The sequence below is a fragment of the Xenopus laevis genome, chromosome 1L, assembly GCF_017654675.1.
Source record: "Xenopus laevis strain J_2021 chromosome 1L, Xenopus_laevis_v10.1, whole genome shotgun sequence".
Lineage (NCBI taxonomy): Eukaryota > Metazoa > Chordata > Amphibia > Anura > Pipidae > Xenopus > Xenopus laevis.
This window is the reverse complement of record NC_054371.1, coordinates 104876030-104896044: the sequence shown is the minus strand read 5'-3', so window position 1 is coordinate 104896044 and position 20015 is coordinate 104876030. Positions and strand designations below refer to the sequence as shown.

Genomic DNA, 20015 nt, shown 5'->3' with positions numbered 1-20015 from the left:
TTTTTTTTCATAAAATCAGAGTTTTAAAAAAATCACACTTTTCAGAATTTATTAAACCCTGAGGATGGAAAAGCCCAAATCTGAAAACCCAGCCTCTCAGACCTTTTCGAGGTCAATGGGAGTCAATGGGAGAAGTCCCAATGATTTTTTTAATGTGCGCTGGGTTTTGTGCAATACCCTGAAGTTTTCGAGTGAAAATTCCGAAAAAATTGTGACATTCGTGAAAATCAGATGATAGAATCTTTAAATTCAGATTTTTTTCCCGCAAAACAATTTTGCAGGAACATGTAATAAAAAATAAGTGCAAAAAACCTGAGTGGATTTGATCGGAGTTTGTAGCAGAAAATATTGAGATAAATTCGGACTTTGATAAATAACACCCTTAATGTACGCTACCTCATACTGAAATAAGAAACTTTCTAAATACAATCAAATCAAAGTTCTGTACCATTTCTGAAATAATCAAGCTTATCTTCACTATTCCTCTCTCAGCATCTGTTTCTCCTTATTCTATCTTCATTTAGGAGTTGGGTGTCAGATGAATGATCCAATATATCTTATAGGGGGGCTCCCTTTCCTAGCAGATGTATTGGAGAAACAGATGCTGAGAGAGGAATAGTGAAGATAAGCTTGATTATTTCAGAAATGGTACACAATTTTGATTTGATGTATTTAGAAAGTTTCTTATTTCTTATTTCAGTATGCTACAGCTAATATTACATTTTCATTTTCAGGATAGATCCCCTTTAAGGACAGTGGGAGCTATAACTGAATAACAGCCCAAAGATCATAGATGGACTATAATTGATTTAAAACTTCTGGATTTTTCTTAATTTTTGGATTTGCTTTAATTACAAACATTTAATATAAAAATCTAAAAATTCATAATGATTCTAAATTTGATTTGGTATGGTTTCATCTTTGAAAAGATCAGGTGTTTAATGCCTCCACTAGGCTTTCTTAAATTTCCTCACATTCGTAATGCATATTGATTCTATTATGGGCTTTTACAGATGAGCGTTTTTCCTGCAGTGGTTTTTTTATGCTTTACACAGATAGGGGACATCAAGTTGAGCTCCACCTCTGGTGTAATGAATAGGGTGCGTTTCTTCATGCAGTTCAATGTGATGGAACACATGAACCATATGAATGCTTGTTTGTAAAAAGTGCAATTCTTATTTATAAGGCTTATAGTGCCCATTGGATTTTCTTTGTCATAATACAGCATTGAATTAAAAATAAAAACTTGTTGAGGTGCCATAGAAGTCAATTGGAACTGTATCACTACCATTCAAGCAATTTGATAATCTTTTTTCCGCTATGGACTTAACATGATCTTTATGAACCCATTTGAGATTTTTTCTAAACGTGAAAATTTGTGGGGGAAAAATTATGATTTCAGTAAAAAATCACAATGGTGCATTTCAGGCCAGTTCTTGGTAAATATTGAGGAGGCTTCATGGCCTTGCCTAAATCAGAGGAATTTTTAAGTTGAGCGGAGAGTCAGGTTCATATCTGTCAGTAACAGATATGACCTATGTGTCCTTTTATATAGTGCATTATAGTATTATGACTATTTTGTGAAAAACATTTTGCCCTGATACAGACTATTGGGACCCAAAACATTTCTGAATGAAAGTTCTTACCATTCTTGCTTCTTTCTGGAGTGTTCATTACATTTCACAAATACTACAGGTCCCTTTCCTCTCTGCATTGAGGCAGAATTGCCTTCTTTAGAGCAGAAAACTAACCTGTAAAAAACACAAAATCACATTATTTAGCTATACTGAAAATATAAAAGTCTTAGTTATAGAGTATCATTGAATATATTGCATGTATAGCATTCTGTGATCCTTTACAAAATCCCTCTGTGGAGCTGTATTGCTTATAAAAGGTTTCAAATCAATTGACAGTAGGCAGCAAAGTCACCCAGTCTATTCTGCTCATAGGCTGCAGCTCAATATTGCACTCTGTCCAGAGTGAAATGGTTAGCAATACTACTCCACAAAGGGAATGTTATTACAGAATTGTTCTTCATAGGAACATGGGTCCTCTAGCATGCTTTACACCAATGTACATAAGATATCAGCATCACTGTCATTAGATTCCCTATTACAGTGACTGGAAGAAAAAACAATTAATAATTTAATTAAAAACTGATAAAATAGGTTTTCATTTCCACACTTCATAATTTTTTCAAATCCTTGATACATATCCTATTTCTAAGGGGTGGATCTCTTCAATTAGCAAACACTTTCATTGTGGACTTACTGCTGTCACAAGGGAGCAATCCATCCATCTGCTGAATAGACTCTAGATGGCAGATACAGATCACAGAATAAATAACGCCATGGTACCTCTTGTTAGACTCATTTTCTCAATAAACCTCACTTAACATAACAGACTTTTTCATTTAGATTTTAAGAGCCTCCTTTGCTTTTTATGATGCATAAATAATGAAAGGCATAGGTCAATATCAGGCTCAGAGTCTTGTAAAATGTTTAAATGACATTAATAATGTACAATCCATTTATAATGCTCTGTGTAAAACATGTCTGTGTTATAGAAAATGATGATGAAAATGACGATGAAGAGAAAATAATCCACTTACAAAAAAGCTTTCATTTAGTAAATTAGACTGTGAAAAGGATGCCATATCAATGCATGTTCCTTCTCTACACATTTGCATTCTTGCTGACAAATAGCACCAGCTTGTGTGAATCCAGGGGAAGAGAATACTCATCCTATATGTGACAAACACTTTATGGTGTTTGGAAAGCTGTCTGAAGACTTTTACAGCTAGAGTGTGATATAAACTTGCTTTCCTTCTTCCCCTCAGGAATAAACTAGACATTCGTTTTTAGGTTACTGTGCTGATTTCATCTACATAAAATCCTTCTGGATGGCATAGGTAAGCTTCAAACCAAATACATAGCTAAAATGTATGTGCACACACATAGTAGGACTCCCCTTATAAATGCCAATTTGCAAACAAAAACGTTTATGCCTTTATACTTTACCTTTTTTAAATTACATATTTCTTTATTTCCATGTTACTTTTATGCTAAAAATTTAAATTCCACATATGATCATTAAATATTTTTACAGAAACAATGAGCGCATAACATAAAATATGTAACTGATGGACAGGGTCTTACTTTTTTTGGAATTCTCCAGATTTCACTCGAATCTTTTGGATGTCAAATGAATAAGTGGTGAACCAATCAGACCAACTGAAATAGGAGTCTTTTTCCCACTTTATTTTCAACATCAGAAGATCTCCAATGTCTAATTCAGTGTAGATCAAGTATGAATAAGTCTTGTTGGTAGAAATTTCAGGTCTGCAGAATAATAGACAATACATATGAAATTAGATAAAATGTATATTCTACCATATTTATTTTTCTGTTACACTTTGTGCTTATTCTGGGGTTCTCAGCCCAAAAGGAACAAAGTGACTGCTAACTGGTTACAAAACAATGTGGATGTGACAGCTACCAGCTCTCTGCCGGAGAGGGGGGCAGGTATTCTGTGGACTCCTATGAGAAACACAAGGGCATTTACATGAATATTGTCCTTGCTCCTTTAGGAGTAACCTCATATAAAGGGGGAAGCCACTGTACATCTGGATGGAAGAAGGGGTGACATATTTGTGAGAAATGCAACACAGGTCTGTTTGTAATAAACAAACATGTTGTCCCTGTGCAAAATGCTGTATTGTTTATAAAGAATATAGGGAATACTATTTCATCATGCCTCAAAAATTGATTTCATAACATAATTCAGTTGGTGGTTTTCTCTGTAGGCTCTTACAAAAAGTGTTTTAATTAAAATATATGTTGCCTTACAGAAAGCTCCTTCTGTTATTATTAAAATTTCCCATGACAATTAAATTAATTTAAGTTGCTTGGTTTCCTTTGAATTATTCTGCTATTGGGGCCGAGAAATACTTTGGTCCAATAGATATTTCATTTTGCATTTATTTCTCCCAACAGAAATAACTCTTAACAAATTTATTGTGGATGAATTTTATCTCTAAATGTGATCTGGTTAATGATGTTTTTAAATCAACTATACACAATGTTTTAATGTAAAATGTGGTACCCCTATGCTTGATATATTTTAGTCATTAAGGGAAGAGCAAGTTGAGCTTGATAGACAACCCCTTAGGACAGTGCTGTTCATGTACATGTTTGGGGGCCTGGTTTAAATGATAATGCAGAGCAGGTATAGGAGTAAAACCCATGGCAAAAAAAATCAAAGCAGTCTGCCAACATAATTAAAAGATTAAACAAATTAATCAATTAGAGACAATTGTTGCTTACATTTCCTTACAAGTAAAATGACATGGTACAATTAAGCTAAATTAAAATGGCTGGTCATATTTGACTATTACTAGGGCTGCCTTAGGATGGCTACTAGCATGTTCTGCAGGTCCAAACCACTCTCTGCTTATGTTCAGTCTTACCTGCATGTGTTGAATTTCAAGCACTGGACTTGCATGCAACAGGTGCTTCTAAAATTCACTGCTTCCCACATTAAAACGTAAAGCTTGAGCTGTTTTGCTATTGCCTTAGTCTCTTGTGTTTGGGGAGTGAGGATACAGGATGTGTTTTGTTAACACTGTGTAGTGGTTGGATTGTGGCTGGAATGCAATTGTGCAGTGAGGCTAGGGAGTGGGCTTTGTGGCACTTGATAATGGAAGAAATTTGTATGTACTGGATGGTGTACATGGCATGTTGGGCCACAAGTGTGAAATGATCCCCAGGCATTCACAGCCGCCACACTACATACAAATTTTACAGACATAGAAATGCAGGCTAGCCTATTTGCAGTAAAAAAAAAATGAGCATCCCCTCTGAAGGGGGAGAAGTTATGAGTGGTCAGATTTCTCCTTTAAAATTACTCATAGTAAATATAGTTTCATTATCAACAAACTGCCATTGTGTGTAGCATACTACTTACACTGTGATTGGCATGTTTACACTTTCTCCACGGGTTCCATACAAAGAAACTAAGAAAGGTTGATCAGTTACAGTCAAGTTCTTCTTTGCGAAGAAGTGCACTTTAACTTGGTAGTGGAAAACTGAAAAAAAAAGCAGAGAAACGATATATTAAATACAGGCATTTAAAAATACATTTCATAGCTTCGCTAACAACTCAGTTGTGCTACAGGTAATAAAAGAGCTTAAATTCAGACTGAATTTGAACCATAATTTGCATATGCAAATTAGCAAAACCAGTCACTTAAGTCCTTTGAATAGCTGCCCCAATTGCTACACAACAGCTTATTTATATAAACACTAGTAGTGTTTCTGAAGCAAAGACAACAGTTTTATCAGTGCAGGCCAACACTGCATTATATTTGTATTACTTTAAAACACTTTAATTTTTCAATGTTACTATTCCTTTAAGGATTCAGATTTGGTTTGACCAGGCACTACAACTCAGCAGAGGCTGTTTCCTGCCAATAATGGCTCTAATTTGGCTGAACCCAATTAAAAATGTATTATTTTTATATCAATTCATTTTATATCAAAATGTTCTAGTCTTTGATAATCATCATATGGGTATACCATAATGGGTATGTTAAAGCTGTGTTTTTTTCAGTATTCACAATAACATGGAAGGCAAAACACTCAAAACTACTATACATAACTTTGACATTAGGAACCAGAATGCTTTCTCTGAAAAAGGGGTGCACAGAGACCTTAGGGTACTGTATGTTTTAATTAATCAATCAAGTAAAACTGGAATAAATATGTTGCAAACTAGATAACGGTACTCCAAATGTGCAATTATACACACTCACAAAAAGTTTATTTTATGAATATGCACCAGAGTTACTTCACATTTACACATATCACCTTAAATGAATTTGAGAAAAACTGGTTTTCCACTTTTATTCACTTTTCTCTGCACTTTTGTTAATACACACCTATACAGGCATCTGTGATGTTACATAACATCACATGTTACAGTGATCACATGCTCTTTTAATGAGCTCTACCACAAAGTAAGTCGGAAGCATGTCTGTTAAAGTGTACTTCAGTTTAATCTGCTTTTCTCTAGTCAGTCCTATTAAAAAGTATAAATGCAAATTCCAGTTTTCACTAGTAAGCACCAGAGCACACCTGCTAAACATGTAGAACAAAAACAGCTTTTTCTAGAACTAATGGAAACTAAATTATTGTATTCACTGCTGTTATTAATATTTATTTACATTTTTCTGTTATTTCTTATACTCATGAAACTGATTTTTTCTATTTCTGAACTTTGATTATTGTCAAAATGAAGGAGTTTATTTTACTGTTGATTTTACTGTCCTTAACATAAGTATATAAAAGTAAAATGTTTTGTAAGCAAAATAAATGAAAATATTTCTGGCATTGTGCCATAAAGCCCAACCTAACTTTATTTCACTTTAGAATGAAAAAAAATCAGTTCTTTTAATTCTCTTGTCCCACCCTAAAATATTATATAATTTGATATATTTCTGCTTATACAAAACGTAAACAGAATAAATGAAAAGTTTTTAAGGTTTAATGATATTCTGCTTTGTATATCTGATCTAAACACATCCCAATTTACACACACCTTTAAAAGGCATTTGTGCTCTTGTTTTCAAGTACATCTTGCTGCTTCTCTTTCCCCGAACTTTGTTGACCTTATAACCCAGTGTATTGCAACGATTTTTCCTGCAGCTTAAGCAAAGTCCCTTTTCAAAAGCTTCTTTAGAACTGCAGCGATAGGCCATGTTTGGCTTTTCTTCATACAAGAGAGAATCAATGAAGAGATGAATGGAGCGTTCATGAGAACATTTCACAAGTTGGTCCACATCTTGGAAAAAAGAAAAAAGATTCTATTTACAAACTTGTGACTTCATACCTGCTGCTTTCAAGATGTTAGCATTGTATTGGTGCTGCAACATGTTTCAAATATATTCATATATATTACCTCCAAATCCTTTTTCTGCAATAAGTCGGAGTGCTTCCCCAAGATTGCAGCCAGGCTGAAAGCTTCCACCATTTGGATAAATGTCAACATGTCCTACAGGCTTTTGAATACCGATACTACGGTCTGGAGAGCCCCTAGTGTAAGTATGGAGGACATCTACAAATTCTGCATCATCAGGGGACAAAATAATAGCGTTCTCTGCATATTCAAAGGTAGGACCTGCAGGATCCAATCCTGTGTAAAATTTAAAAGTGGCATGTATAATATATTGTAAATCTTAAGAATTAATTAATAAATTGTTTCAATATGTATAACAGCATAATTATTTGGACTTAAAAAGAACTATATTTCTCCCATTATAATAAACGTCCCTTATAAGCAGTTACTACAGAATCAAATGCTGTTCCCTTTTCTTTTCTCATTTGCTTATAGCTGATACTAATGCTACTACTATGTTACCCATCATAGCCCTATTAGAAGTTAGCTATATCAAAGTCATGTGCCTGCTCTTGTGGGGGGGGCAGTAAAGTTAAACAGTAATGTTGCAGGAAAGCATGGCAAAGTTTTTGTGCCCAAATTCTAGCACTATACAGCAAGATTCAATTTTCCTTGAATTACTAATTGATGTCATTTGGGGAATGTGAGTCATGGAGCAGACTAAAGGATAAGAGGAGGGGCGGCCATGACCCTGCGCAGCTGATTGGATAGGACTGGTCACAGCACAATAGAGAGGGGAGGGGGAATAGTAAGGGGAGGGGAGGAGCTATGGAGCACATTTTGTCTCCAAAATGAGAAATTGAGTCAGCGCTGATATGGCGGAGTTGGAGGGATTGATTGAGAGATTGTGGACAGAGGCACAGAAGCGGGGAGATGACTGGCTCAGGCAATTGTTACAAGCCCCTGAAACCAAGCCAGCAGAAATCACCCCCAGGCGTTCCAGGAGGGCCAGAGCACCCACCAGGCTAAGCTCCTCCCCAGTCGCTAGAAGGAGGAGAGTGGCGGCAGCCAGCAGGGGAGAACCCAGTCCAAGGCCTGACAAGGAAGGCCCCCAAAGAAGAAGCAATGACGGTCGGAGGAGAGATCCCCATCACCACAACCCAGCACGCCAGCCGCAGCACAGACACGTCCAAGCAGGGGACTGCAGAGGCAACAGGTGGCAGTGAATTGCAGGGAGAAGGAGGGATGTTTTTGGCACCATGTGGGGAGATCTGGACAGAGAGGCAGCGGCGGTCAGGGGGCAACTCTGCCATTGCGCCTCCGGGGAGACTGTGGTGTGGGGGGAGTTGAGAGCCCAGGTCAGTGGCGGGAACGACCAGGCACGAGCGAGGACCCCACAAAGGGGGCCCTTGGGGCTGAATCAGAAGCCGGTTGGCCAGCAATAGCAGCAGGACAAAGGGAAGGGGGAGAAACAACCGCCCCATGGGGGGCGTGGCCCACAGTAAGCGGGACAGCAGTGGGTGGGGAAGCCGCAGCTGCACTGAGGGAACCGGCGGGCGGCAGTGTGCCTCCGCCGCTTGTATCTTTACAGGTCTCAGGACTCGCTGCCTGAAGTGAGCAGGACAGGTACTGTTAGTTTGACACACAATACGGCTGCTTTCAATACACAACTGCATGAAGGAGGGCATGTGAACACAACCGAAGGGGGAGGGGTGAGTCAGCAGAAGGCAAATATTTTCACAGTGGCAGAAGGGACAAGGAGGGCCAGTAATGAGAGGACAAAGGCAATAGCACCATGGGGGTTGGGGACACTGCCACAACAGCTGTGGTAAGTGCGGGAACGCAAGGGGAGGCAACTAGTGGGGACAAAACTAAGGAGCGGAAATTGTCAGATTCGGCAAAAGGGAACACATATGAAGGTCCTCTGGGGGCCCACCTAAAAAAGGAAGTGAGGGAGAAGATCTGGAAACGGGAGTAAGTGGATATTTTACATGTTACCACTAGAGCGTTTCGGGATAGATAGGTACGAAAAGGGGAAGGAGCATAGGAAAGAGGAGGATGAAGAGAGGCGCAGGTTCAGGTTGATCCCCAGGACATTGGTTTCGGTAATTGGTTACAGGCAGTTTCCATTTTTGCTAGTGTGGTAGGCGAAAAGAACCCCGAAGTATGCTCGGCCCTTTTTTGTTACTTGGACGGAATTTGGGAAGCCCATCGAGTATATGGGGGGCACGCGTGGCTGCATTATGACAAGCAATTTCATCAGCACATGGTGGTCCGGACAGACTTGAACTGAGACCATAGAGATATCGGGCTCTGGATGCGACTAATGAACAACAAGGGGTACCAGGGTTATGGAGGAGCAGGCGAGGGAACAACGCAGCCCTTTCAAGGGGGCTCTGGCGGGCGCAGCTCTAGTCCAGCTGGGGCACACAAAAAAGGATTATGCTGGCTGTTCAACAACAGCCAGTGTAAGTGGGATGTGGTATGCAGATTCCGCCACGAATGCTCATGGTGTGCAGGAAACCACCCTTTTAGCAGGTGTTTTAAGAAACCCAAAGGAGCAGGGAGCAGAAAAGGGGGTGACTCCAGTGAAGCTCGGGGCGATGGTCCCATGGTTAAATAGATACCCCAAGAAAGACAAAGCGCTATTACTCTGGGAGGGGTTTCAATATGGTTTCAGGATCCAGGGGAAGGAAGGGAGGGAAGGGTGTGCGTCACTTAGAAATTTATTGTCGGCAATGGCGGAACCGGCACTAGTTTTGGAGAAATTGGAAAAGGAGGTGAGGTTGGGACGGATGGCCGGCCCATTTGAAGAACCGCCACTAGCGGGTCTGAGAGTCTCTTCATTGGACTTAGTGCCCAAAAAGGAGCCAGGAAAGTTCAGACTAATCCATCATTTATCGCACCCGAAGGGTCGGCTCCGTAAATGACGAGATTGACAGGAGCTGGCCAGGGTATGTTACACTTCTTTCGATGAGGCAGTGCAGCTGGTTCGGGAGGCAGGAAAACGAGCCTTGATTGCAAAAGCTGATGTTGAATCAGCGTTTAGGCTGTTGCCGGTACACCAGGATGCCTATGGGTTGCTCAATATCCTGTTCTTATTTTGAGGCATTAAGCACGTTCATTGAATGGGTTGTTCGGCAGAGAGCTGGGGTGGATGCCATCATCCACTATTTGGATGATTTTCTTTGAGTGGGCCCCAGTAATTCGAATCCTTGTGAAACATTACTACAAAGGTTGTACGAGGTTGCACACGAATTTAGGGTGCCATTGGCATAGGACAAGACTGAGGGCCCCACCACTTGCCCTAAGTTTCTAGGAATAGAGATAGACAGCAGGCGCCAAGAATGCAGGATTCCCCGTGAAAAAATACGACTGTTTGAGGTGGAGGTCAGTTATGCCGGGGAGCAAAAAAGTTAGCGCTGCGCCAGCTGCAGTCCCTTTTGGGAAAATTGAACTTCATGTGCAGGATCATTCCCATGGGAAGGGTTTTCTCAAGGGGTTTGTCTCTGGCGACTGCAGGGGTACAGCACCCCCATCATTTTATCAGACTTATCAAGGCGCATAAGGCAGACTTAGAGGTCAGGCAGACTTTTTTGCAGGACTATAACGTCGGTCATATTGGCTATTGGACCCGTCGACCAACAGGGACATTGATTTGTTTACAGACACGTCCGGAGCAATTGGCTTTGGAGCATATTTCAAATGGGCGTGGTGTGCGGCATCTTGGCCAGAGCATTGGGTGTCGTCCCGAATGACTGTGAATCTAACCTCATTGGAGATGGTTTCCCATTATGGTAGCGGTGGAAATATGGGGGCAACCTTTGGCTAATAACATGGTAGTGTTTCATTCAGACAATATATCAACAGTCATGGCAATAAACAATTTGACATCCGGATCGCACCCGATATTGGGGCTATTGAGGCATATGGTGTTGCGTTGTTTGCAACTTAATATTGCTTTTAGAGCTAAGCATGTACCTGGGTGTGAAATTTATATCGCTGATGCATTGTCTCATTTCAGTGGGACAGGTTCCGGAAGCTGGTACCAGAGGCGGACGCTCAGGGAACTCCTTGCTCGGACATCGTATGGCAGCTCGTATATTAGGTATGCTGGACTGTGTGGAATGGTCAGTGGTCCTGAGTACATGGGCAAGGTACAAGAAGACATGGGAGGAATGGTTCTGGTTAGAGTCGGAGCTGGGGACAGAGGAGGAAGAAGTAGATAGAATGGGAATGCTAGTATGGATGCTAGCAAAAAGTTTTGAGGAAGGGATGTCGGTTACCAGGATCGGTAAAAAAATGGCGGCGTTAGCAATCCTGTTTAAGGTAATGGGGTGGAAAGTCATCACAAAGGAATTCATTGTAAAACAGGCCATTAAGGGATACAAAAGGGAAAGAACCACACTGGATCAGAGGCGCCCCATAACTATACAAATTCTAGAGGGACTATTCGAGATTTTACCACAAGTGGCTAGGTCGACATTTGAGGCAGGACTGTTCAGAGTTGCTTTTTCCTGGGCATTTTTTGGAGCATTTAGGATAGGAGAGTTGGTCAGCAGCAACACAGCAGCAAGGGGGAGAGTGAAGTACGAAGATGTCAGGGTTGACCATTCAGGTGAAGAATTCGAAGACAGACAACGGTGGACTGGATCTAAAAATCACTTTGGCTGAGGTGGTGGGATGTCGCACTTGCCCGGTGCAGTGTTTCAGGGACTATACAGCGATAAGACCACAAAAAGGGGGTACTTTCTTGATACATAGCGATGGCTCATGCCTGTTACGATATCAGTTTATAGCAGTGTTCAAGAAAGCAAAGACAACTTTAGGATTAGCGGCAAAGGTATACGGGAGCCACTCCTTGGGGCCGCAACGGAGGCAGCCAGATGGGGCCTGGGAGAGGAGATGATTCGTAAGATCTGCAGATGGGAGTCAAACTGGTTTAAATCATATGTCAGGCCTGGCAGAATCGAATGTTAACTGGTGGCTCGGAGGGTATGTAGAGGGCTATGGGAAACATGAGGTGGTTGGTTGACGTTGTTACAGGGCAGGCTCCAGAGCAACGGGTGAAGCTGCGAGAAAAAGGGTAACTTCTAGGTTTCACGGAGGAAAAGGCAACAGTAAGGTGGATGGGTGTTGGGGGCCTCCGATGGGATGAGATGTTACCACTGATCATAAGGGAAGCCAGGGAGTCAGGGCCCACAAACATTATATGTTGCACGCTGGGGGAAATGATTTGGCGATATGTCCCATGAAGCAGTTAAACCATCAAGAGGGATTTCAGCAGGTTATGGGCAGTATTTCCAGGAGTTTGTTTGATTTGGTCAGAAATATTACCAAGGGAAAGGTGGAGGGGAGCACGGTCACACATTGCTGTCACCATTCAGAGACAGGGCAAGAATAAAAACTAATAAAGTGGTTTCTAAGTTTGTACAAGAAGAAGGGGGGGTTGTGAGTAGACAGAGAGAATTTGACAACCAGAGTTTGTACTTCAGTATGGATGGTGTCCACTTGAATGAGGTGGGCACAGATTTGTTCACCTTTAACATGAGGGAGGCCATTACATTTGGTCGGATTGTGTGGAGGTGCATGCAGCAGTGAAGGCTTCCCCTGCTGCATGCCGTAGCGGAGCCCTTGTCAGTCTGCCGAGGGATGAGAGCAGGTCCCAGGAGAAGTCAGGTGTTTGGCCAAGGGTTTAACCCCTAAGGTGGGTGGCCCGAGTTGGTGGATTGGTGGCAAAATATTGCCTCAGACGGGTTGGGAGTCAAAGGGGCAATTGGGTGGCTGGTTCTCTGAGCTAATGGGTTGCGGTTAGAGAACAGCAAGGTCATTGGCACGATCGGCAGGCTGACAGGGGGCTCCATATTGTATATTGGGACATATATATGTACATGTTGTTTAGGAATTTGATAATAAATGAGTTATGTACTGTTATCAGAAATTGTTAAATGTTATATTTGCTTATTGACATTAAATATGAATTGGATGTTGTGTTATATTGGTGAGCAATAAAAGCTGTGGCCAGTATTATTCCAAAATAAGGTGGTGTCAAGTGTTTTATTATCAAGTGAAGGGTACACATGGTAAGCTATGCATGGGTCATGCAACCTGCAGGGTCCCTTTATGTGTGTCAGTGGGTTGGTTTATTGAGCACACAATGTTTGCCTCATAGCTTTACTGCACTGCAGTCCGTAGACCTTTAGCTAATATCACAGGTGCTTGTATTTGTTTGATTAGACATTTACCCTTAAGTTACTTAGTTTGCATTTCCAGGTTTTGATTACTAGCTTCTTAACACTGTGTGCCTAAACATGAAGCAATGTTTAGACAAGAATCTATCAACCTTTACACAAAACTCAACCTTGGAAGTGTATAAGATTAGGTTGGGGATATTAACTCTTTTCTAGCTCAGCTATTTTACAGTATCCCCCCTCTTTCAATATGAGTTCAATGAATAGGCCTTGTGCAAAACATAAGTTTTGCCTGTTGTTTTATGTATAAATATGTATGGTTGTTATTTGTTTTTCCACCCCTCATACACCATCCCTGTTTGTTTGTAGGATAGTTTGGACCAAGCCCACCCCCTCTAGCATGACCATTGAGGGTGGGTCAGTGCAGTTATAAAAGTTCATTCTAAAGCTATTGTGCTGACCTGCACATTGTAACTTCCTTAAATAATTCTCTTTTGTTATGAAAAAAATATTGGGTTTACCGGGTGGGCATTATTAAATCCTGGAGAAAGTACAGGGAATATTTTTAAGTATGGTAGAAATACCAATGCAACAAAAAAGTTAAAAATCATTGATTCTTCAGCTTCTATACACTGCTTAGACCAAGGTGTTCATTAAATGAAGAGAATCCCAACACCATTTACCATTCAGAGTTTCTAGAAAACATCAATGGTATGATTAGTGTATATTATTGCTTACTGTCTAGCATTCTAGTTCTACCATGAACTGAAATATTTAAATTGCTTTATATAGTACTTAAAGGAGAACTAAAGCCTACATAAGAAGTAGGCTATAAACGTTGTACATTATGTTTTGAGCTTCTGTACCAGCCCAAGGAAACCACAGCCCTTTAGCAGTAAAGATCTGTGTCTCCAAAGATGCCCCAGTAACTCCCCATCTTCTTTTCTGCTGATTCACTGCACATGCTCTGTGCTGCTGTCAGTTACTGAGCTTAGTGACCCACTGACAATATACAGTGCACATAGAATATAAATGTCACAATATAAGGCTTATTAGTAATTAATAGAGATAATTACAACATGCAGCAGAGAAACCAGTGGAACTAGCATCAGAATTTAATAATCTGCCCTGTAGCATCAGTTATATTACAAACAACCCTAATTTTCTTCTTGATATTTTGCGACAACTCCTAAGCTTAGCTTCTCAACAGCTGCTCAGAGCCCACTGAGCATGTGAGTGTCGCAGACACTTTTCAAGATGGTGACCCCCTGTGACAAGTTTGAAGTCCCGGATCATTGCTGCTATTGAGATGCTAAAAGTTCAGTATATAAAATATGGCATTTTTTGGGTTTAGTTCTCCTTCAAGAATTCATTAAAAACAATTTGAACAAAGCAGATGCCATGCATTATACTTTATAGGAAATGGTATTTGTTGGGTTCTTTTTAGATAAATTGTGTCTCACCAGTTATCCTGTTGACTTTTTTATTGGTCAGACTTCCAGCAACACCGGCTGCGTGAGCCCCAAGGCTGTATCCCAGGATATGAACATTATCTATTGGATATTGAACTGCGTCCTGTTAAAGAAACACATTCTTTCATTCATTGATCTGCATTTTTTACATGGACAAAATAGCAAAAACTTGTCTGCATCTCCTCCAGCAGAAGGTGACTGATGCTTAGGCAGTAATTACTTGTATTGATTATCATGGGCAGTTAGATAACATTATACCACAAACATACTACAGAACATCTCAATGAACCATCATTCTTGCTGTGCCACTAGTGCCAGATTAAAGGGATACTGTCATGGGAAAACATGTTTTTTTCAAAACGCATCCATTAATAGTGCTGCTCCAGCAGAATTCTGCACTGAAATCCATTTTTCAAAAGAGCAAACACATTTTATATTTAATTTTGAAATCTGACATGGGCTACACATATTGTCAGTTTCCAGCTGCCCCCAGTCATGTGACTTGTGCTCTGATAAACTTCAGTCACTCTTTACTGCTGTACTGCAAGTTGGAGTAATATTACCCCACCCCCTTTCCCCCCAGCAGCCTAACAACAGAACAATAGGAAGGTAACCAGAGAGCAGCTCCCTAACACAAGAGAACAGCTGCCTGGCAGATATAAGAACAGCACTCAATACTAAAAGCCAAGTCCCACTGAGACTGATTCAGTAACATTAAGTAGGAGAAATAACAGCCTGCCAGAAAGTAGTTCCTTCCTAAAGTGCTTGCACAAGTCACATGACTGGGGCAGCTGGGAAACTGACAATATGTCAAGCCCCATGTCAGATTTGTCAAAATTGAAAAATCTGTTTGGTCTTTTGAGAAATGGATTTCAGTGCAGAAGTCTGCTGGAGCAGCTCTATTAACTGATGTGTTTTGAAAAAAACATGTTTCCCATAACAGTATCCCTTTAAGAGCCTTGCAGGCCTAAAGCTTATTATTTTATAGGCATATCCCATGAAAGACGGCTTTATGTTTTTATTTTAGTGTCATGTTTTATTTCCTGTATACACCTTGGTCCCACTGTTTTAGGCCCCACTGTTAGGTACAAATCTTTGTGCCTTCATTATGGGGAACAAGATTTGTGCCTTTGAATGGCCTTGTAAGGTGTCCAATATGAGTAAACCTTGTAAAGGTCAATACAAAGACATCCTTTTGGTTGCCCCTTACATGCAGTCATTTACAAAGTGCCTTGTGTGTCATTTCTAAGGCATCTGTACTCAAAGGTGCTGTTAACTATAGTGTTCCCTTGCTTTGTACACTGTGCCTTGCACTTTGAACTTGTTTTTAAAATGGTGCAAGTACAATTATAAGGTGCCCTATACAATTATAAATGTACCATTATTGGCACTTTAGGTTTGCTGAATGCTAAATATACAGGCCCATGTCTAGAGCTGTATATCTATAAACCCCATATGTAATATTATGGAGATAGTTGTTAATGAATGAAAATCATATTGTGCAAGTGCTTGAGATACTGAAAATAAATGATTGTATCTAGACATGTAAAGATATTAATATAGATATACACAGACCGTTCAGTTGTTTTAGTTTTCATACTTACATCCATCCAGTCTATAAAACTGGCAACATCTTGTCCAACCAACTGAGTATACTCTGCTGAAACAGGGTAGTGTTGTTGGGCCCGATTTAACCAGTCAACAACAATAACATTGGAATCTGGCTCTCTTTTGTACAAGGCATCTACTAGTTTGGGAACCCAGCTCTCAAACATGCCCGTAACCTAAAATACAAATTTGAAACATTTAGTATAGAACACACATTTTCCAGTAGTAGAGGGGTTCTCTACAACAAAGCATTACTTTAGAGTTTATAAGACCTTTGATTGCAGGTTTATTTGTGTTGGCTACTGGTAAATTGTATTAGGCATTGCACCTAGGTGCATTGTATGTGGATTTTCAAATGTGAGTTCCTGGTTTTTGTGTACCTTAATTTTCATATGAAACTATGCTACAGGATTTTTTTCCTTTTTATCAAACTATTGCTAATTTCTCACATACCACATTCTGCTGCTGTCACTGTGTTGCATATGTACAATAGTTAAAATGTAATTGAGAAAAGTTAATTTATCATTATAAAATGTGCATTATAAGGTTAAATTGTAATTCACATGTTTTTTTAAATATATTAAATAATAAAATATCAGTTTTATTGCCAGCAAGGCAACATTTATATATTTACTGAACCATGATTGTATTCCAATAGATAATAATGGCAAAATGAGATTCAGTGCTTTTTACAATGTACATAACTGTACTTTCCCTAAAGTGTGTTCTAGTGTCTAGATGATAAATAAGGCTTATTATTTCACAGCAATAATAATAATTTTGTTCAAAATAACCATAGTTCCCATAAGCTGTTTCCCATTATACTCTGTAGGAAAGCTGGGTATTATAGAACAAACTCACATAGAAAAATGCTTCAACCATTATTAATTTTTCTAGCATTCACGTTATAAAATAGCAGCCTTGCACATCCCTTTTGGTAGAACCTGTTTGTAATGAAGTAACATTAAAGTAATTGCCCATTATAAAATACCAGTGCTGCACATCTTTTTTGCAGATGCAGTTTGTAATTAAGTAACATTAAAGTAATTGCTCATAAATTCTGTACAATTACCATGGCAATTTGTCTGACATTTATCACACTGATCTTTATCCTTACTTTACATGAAAATGTGATTTTATTATATATGCTAGCAAAAGAATGCAATGCCAACCTACTAAACTTCCATTACAATATATTGGGAAGTGTGTGTTAAAGGGACAGAAAATTTGTAATTTGATGACATAAACATTTGATGTAAAAATTTTCTGCTTGTCACTTAGCTTAAATGTCTTCAGTGGTAAGACTCTCCTATTGATTGTTACATTGGTTCTTTATGGCCTTGAGCAAGTAATTTAATCTTCTCTGTACTTCAGGCATTACACTGTGCATTGCAAGCTCTACAAAGCAGGGACGTGATGTCCTTGAATGAGTCTATGTACTGTACAGCTCTGCAATTGTTTAGTGCGCACAATAAAGACTAATATATGAAAGATGACCACCCAAAATTTTTTTTTACATAATGACAGAACGTGTAATTCTAAGCAATCTAGGCACTTGTCTAGAACACAAGTGGGGGGGGGGTAGGTACATAGTATCTCTGTCTCATTCTCCTAGTCCAGACCCTTGTTCCCCCACAATATGATTGTTGCTTACCTCCCCCAACCCCCATCATAAACCTGTGAGTGTAGGAGGGCGAAGTAGTTTCAAATGTTACTGTAAATCCATTGCAAATATACGGTGTATATAAATATATATATATATATATATATATATATATATATATATATATATATATATATATATATATATATATATATATATATATATATATATATATATATATATTGGAGCCATTTTGCAGTTTGACATGTCCAGGCTTGGGATGTGTTGATCATTTGTGCCCTGAATTATGAAATTGGAGTTGTATTGTGTCACTATTTGTCACCTCAAACTGGTGTAACAAATGAGATCTCAAAGTTTTTTTACAGATAAAATCACATTTCAGTGACATGAAACAAAATGAGACAGCACACATATAGATAATGAAATACTTTTTCATTTGTGTTCCCATTTTTAATATTAGAGCTCAGTTTTCTGATAGTGTATGATGCACAACTGAAAGGAGGACTGCACCTTCTGCCCAAGAGATAAATAAAAAAATTACCGTCCATCCATGGATTACAACAAATGTTTTGCTTGTGTGGTTGAAGTTACATTGATCAACAGTGTGTTCTTGGCCAGGTACTAGATAACAGGTGTCATCATCAGGTTCTTCTGAGGTCCTTAGGGAAAATTTGCTCTCAATATTGTTAAAATCCGTTTTCTTTAAGGTAGTTGGACCTATGTGATTATTAAACAGAAAGGAAATATGGTTTCACTAACATATATAAAATGTCTGAAGAAACGTATGTGATTAGGTCACATGATCCAAGTGGACACGAGTACATTAGTTAATATAACACAGCTGTTGTTGCCTAAGTTTTCCCTACTCTTGCTGTCTGGCCATTAGAAATTTCAGTTTGCAGACAGCAAGAACAAAATAACCAGTCAGCAGATGAAAACTTTTCATTTTCTACAGGTAATACAAGCTTGGGTTTCTGCATGACATGTCAGCGCCAGTTAAAACTGAGCCTGTACTGTTTGACTTTATCCCTGCTCTATAATAGTTGACTTTAACAAACCAGGGCTTCTGCTACTGGTTTAGTTATCTGCTAATACTGGATCCATGTAAGATTGTATTCCACGTTTTTCCACCATGGAATACATTATATACATTTTCTTGAAACCGAATCTAGTCTGCCGGTGGCCTGAGGCCAGCAGCATTCACTGCCTGCTTGCACCTGCGCTCCCATGCCACTCAGAATTGCGTGCACGCATGGGGGCGGGATGCACAGCCAGGTGTCCACCCTCCCAAAGTCACTGCCCACAACGCACAAGCGCAATCACTTGCAGTGAACTGTGCTCCTAGAGCCCGTTCCCCATGTGTGGCTGGGCGGCATGCCACCCCTTCATCTGTGCCACCCTAGGTCCAGGTCTTTGTGGCCTTGCCACAAATCTGGGCCTGTGAATTAGAGGTGCATATCCCAGAGTGGCCAACATGCGTTCAATTTGAACAGACTTTTCTCAATAAATGGACAGTATACTCCATTCATGAGTTAAAAGTTTTTATTTTCAATTCTGGACCATCAAAGAATGTGTGCAAGATCGCAGGTACCTTCTACTGAAACCTTATAAAGAAAGCACTGCAATTTAGTATTTGCGCCTTGGACCCATATTGTGTAGGACTAGGATTTTAAGAGAATCCATATCCAAAGACTACAGAATACCATCTATACAATGTGCAGATGCTAGACTTCATGCTTATATAATTCATAAATCCAACAGTAAAATGTTTGTGTACAGAGCTCACATAGGTTATACAGCAAGTACATGTGACTCATACATGCTCCCTGTAATCTAGCAATAACTACATGCATTTCTTATACAAGTAGCCTATAAAGAGTATTCATTTTTATCTTTTGGCTATTTATGAAACAGATTTTGTTTGAACAGTATGTTCAGTACAATGTAAAACTTTACAATATAAAAATGAACCCCCACCTACTATATAAAGGACTCTTTCAATTAAAGCCTTCAAATTAAATGGACACTGCTACCAAAATATGTTGTCCTGCTATTTTAAGGATCATTTGTAACACAGATAAATTTAAAATGCTTGCATAACACAAAATAATGCTGGACACTCTGTATAGAGTTTCAGATGATTACTTTCCATAGGATAAGGATTTTCCTAACTACATTAAACTAGTAAGAGCTTCCTTACTAGCAGTTTAAATGACTAAAAGACTC

General features: G+C 39.4%; 1 protein-coding gene across 1 annotated transcript in view; it reads right to left on the bottom strand.

The window, feature by feature from the left end:
• lpl.L (lipoprotein lipase L homeolog) overlaps positions 1-20015 on the bottom strand; it is a 28878-nt gene that overhangs the window by 4319 nt on the left and 4544 nt on the right. Inside the window, exons 2-9 of the mRNA XM_018254339.2 lie at positions 18331-18506; positions 16162-16341; positions 14549-14660; positions 6958-7191; positions 6598-6840; positions 4966-5086; positions 3159-3341; positions 1647-1751 (exon numbers count right to left, since the gene is read on the bottom strand). Of these exons, the coding sequence (XP_018109828.1) occupies positions 1647-1751; positions 3159-3341; positions 4966-5086; positions 6598-6840; positions 6958-7191; positions 14549-14660; positions 16162-16341; positions 18331-18506 (1354 nt within the window). The remainder of the gene's footprint in view (positions 1-1646; positions 1752-3158; positions 3342-4965; positions 5087-6597; positions 6841-6957; positions 7192-14548; positions 14661-16161; positions 16342-18330; positions 18507-20015) is intronic.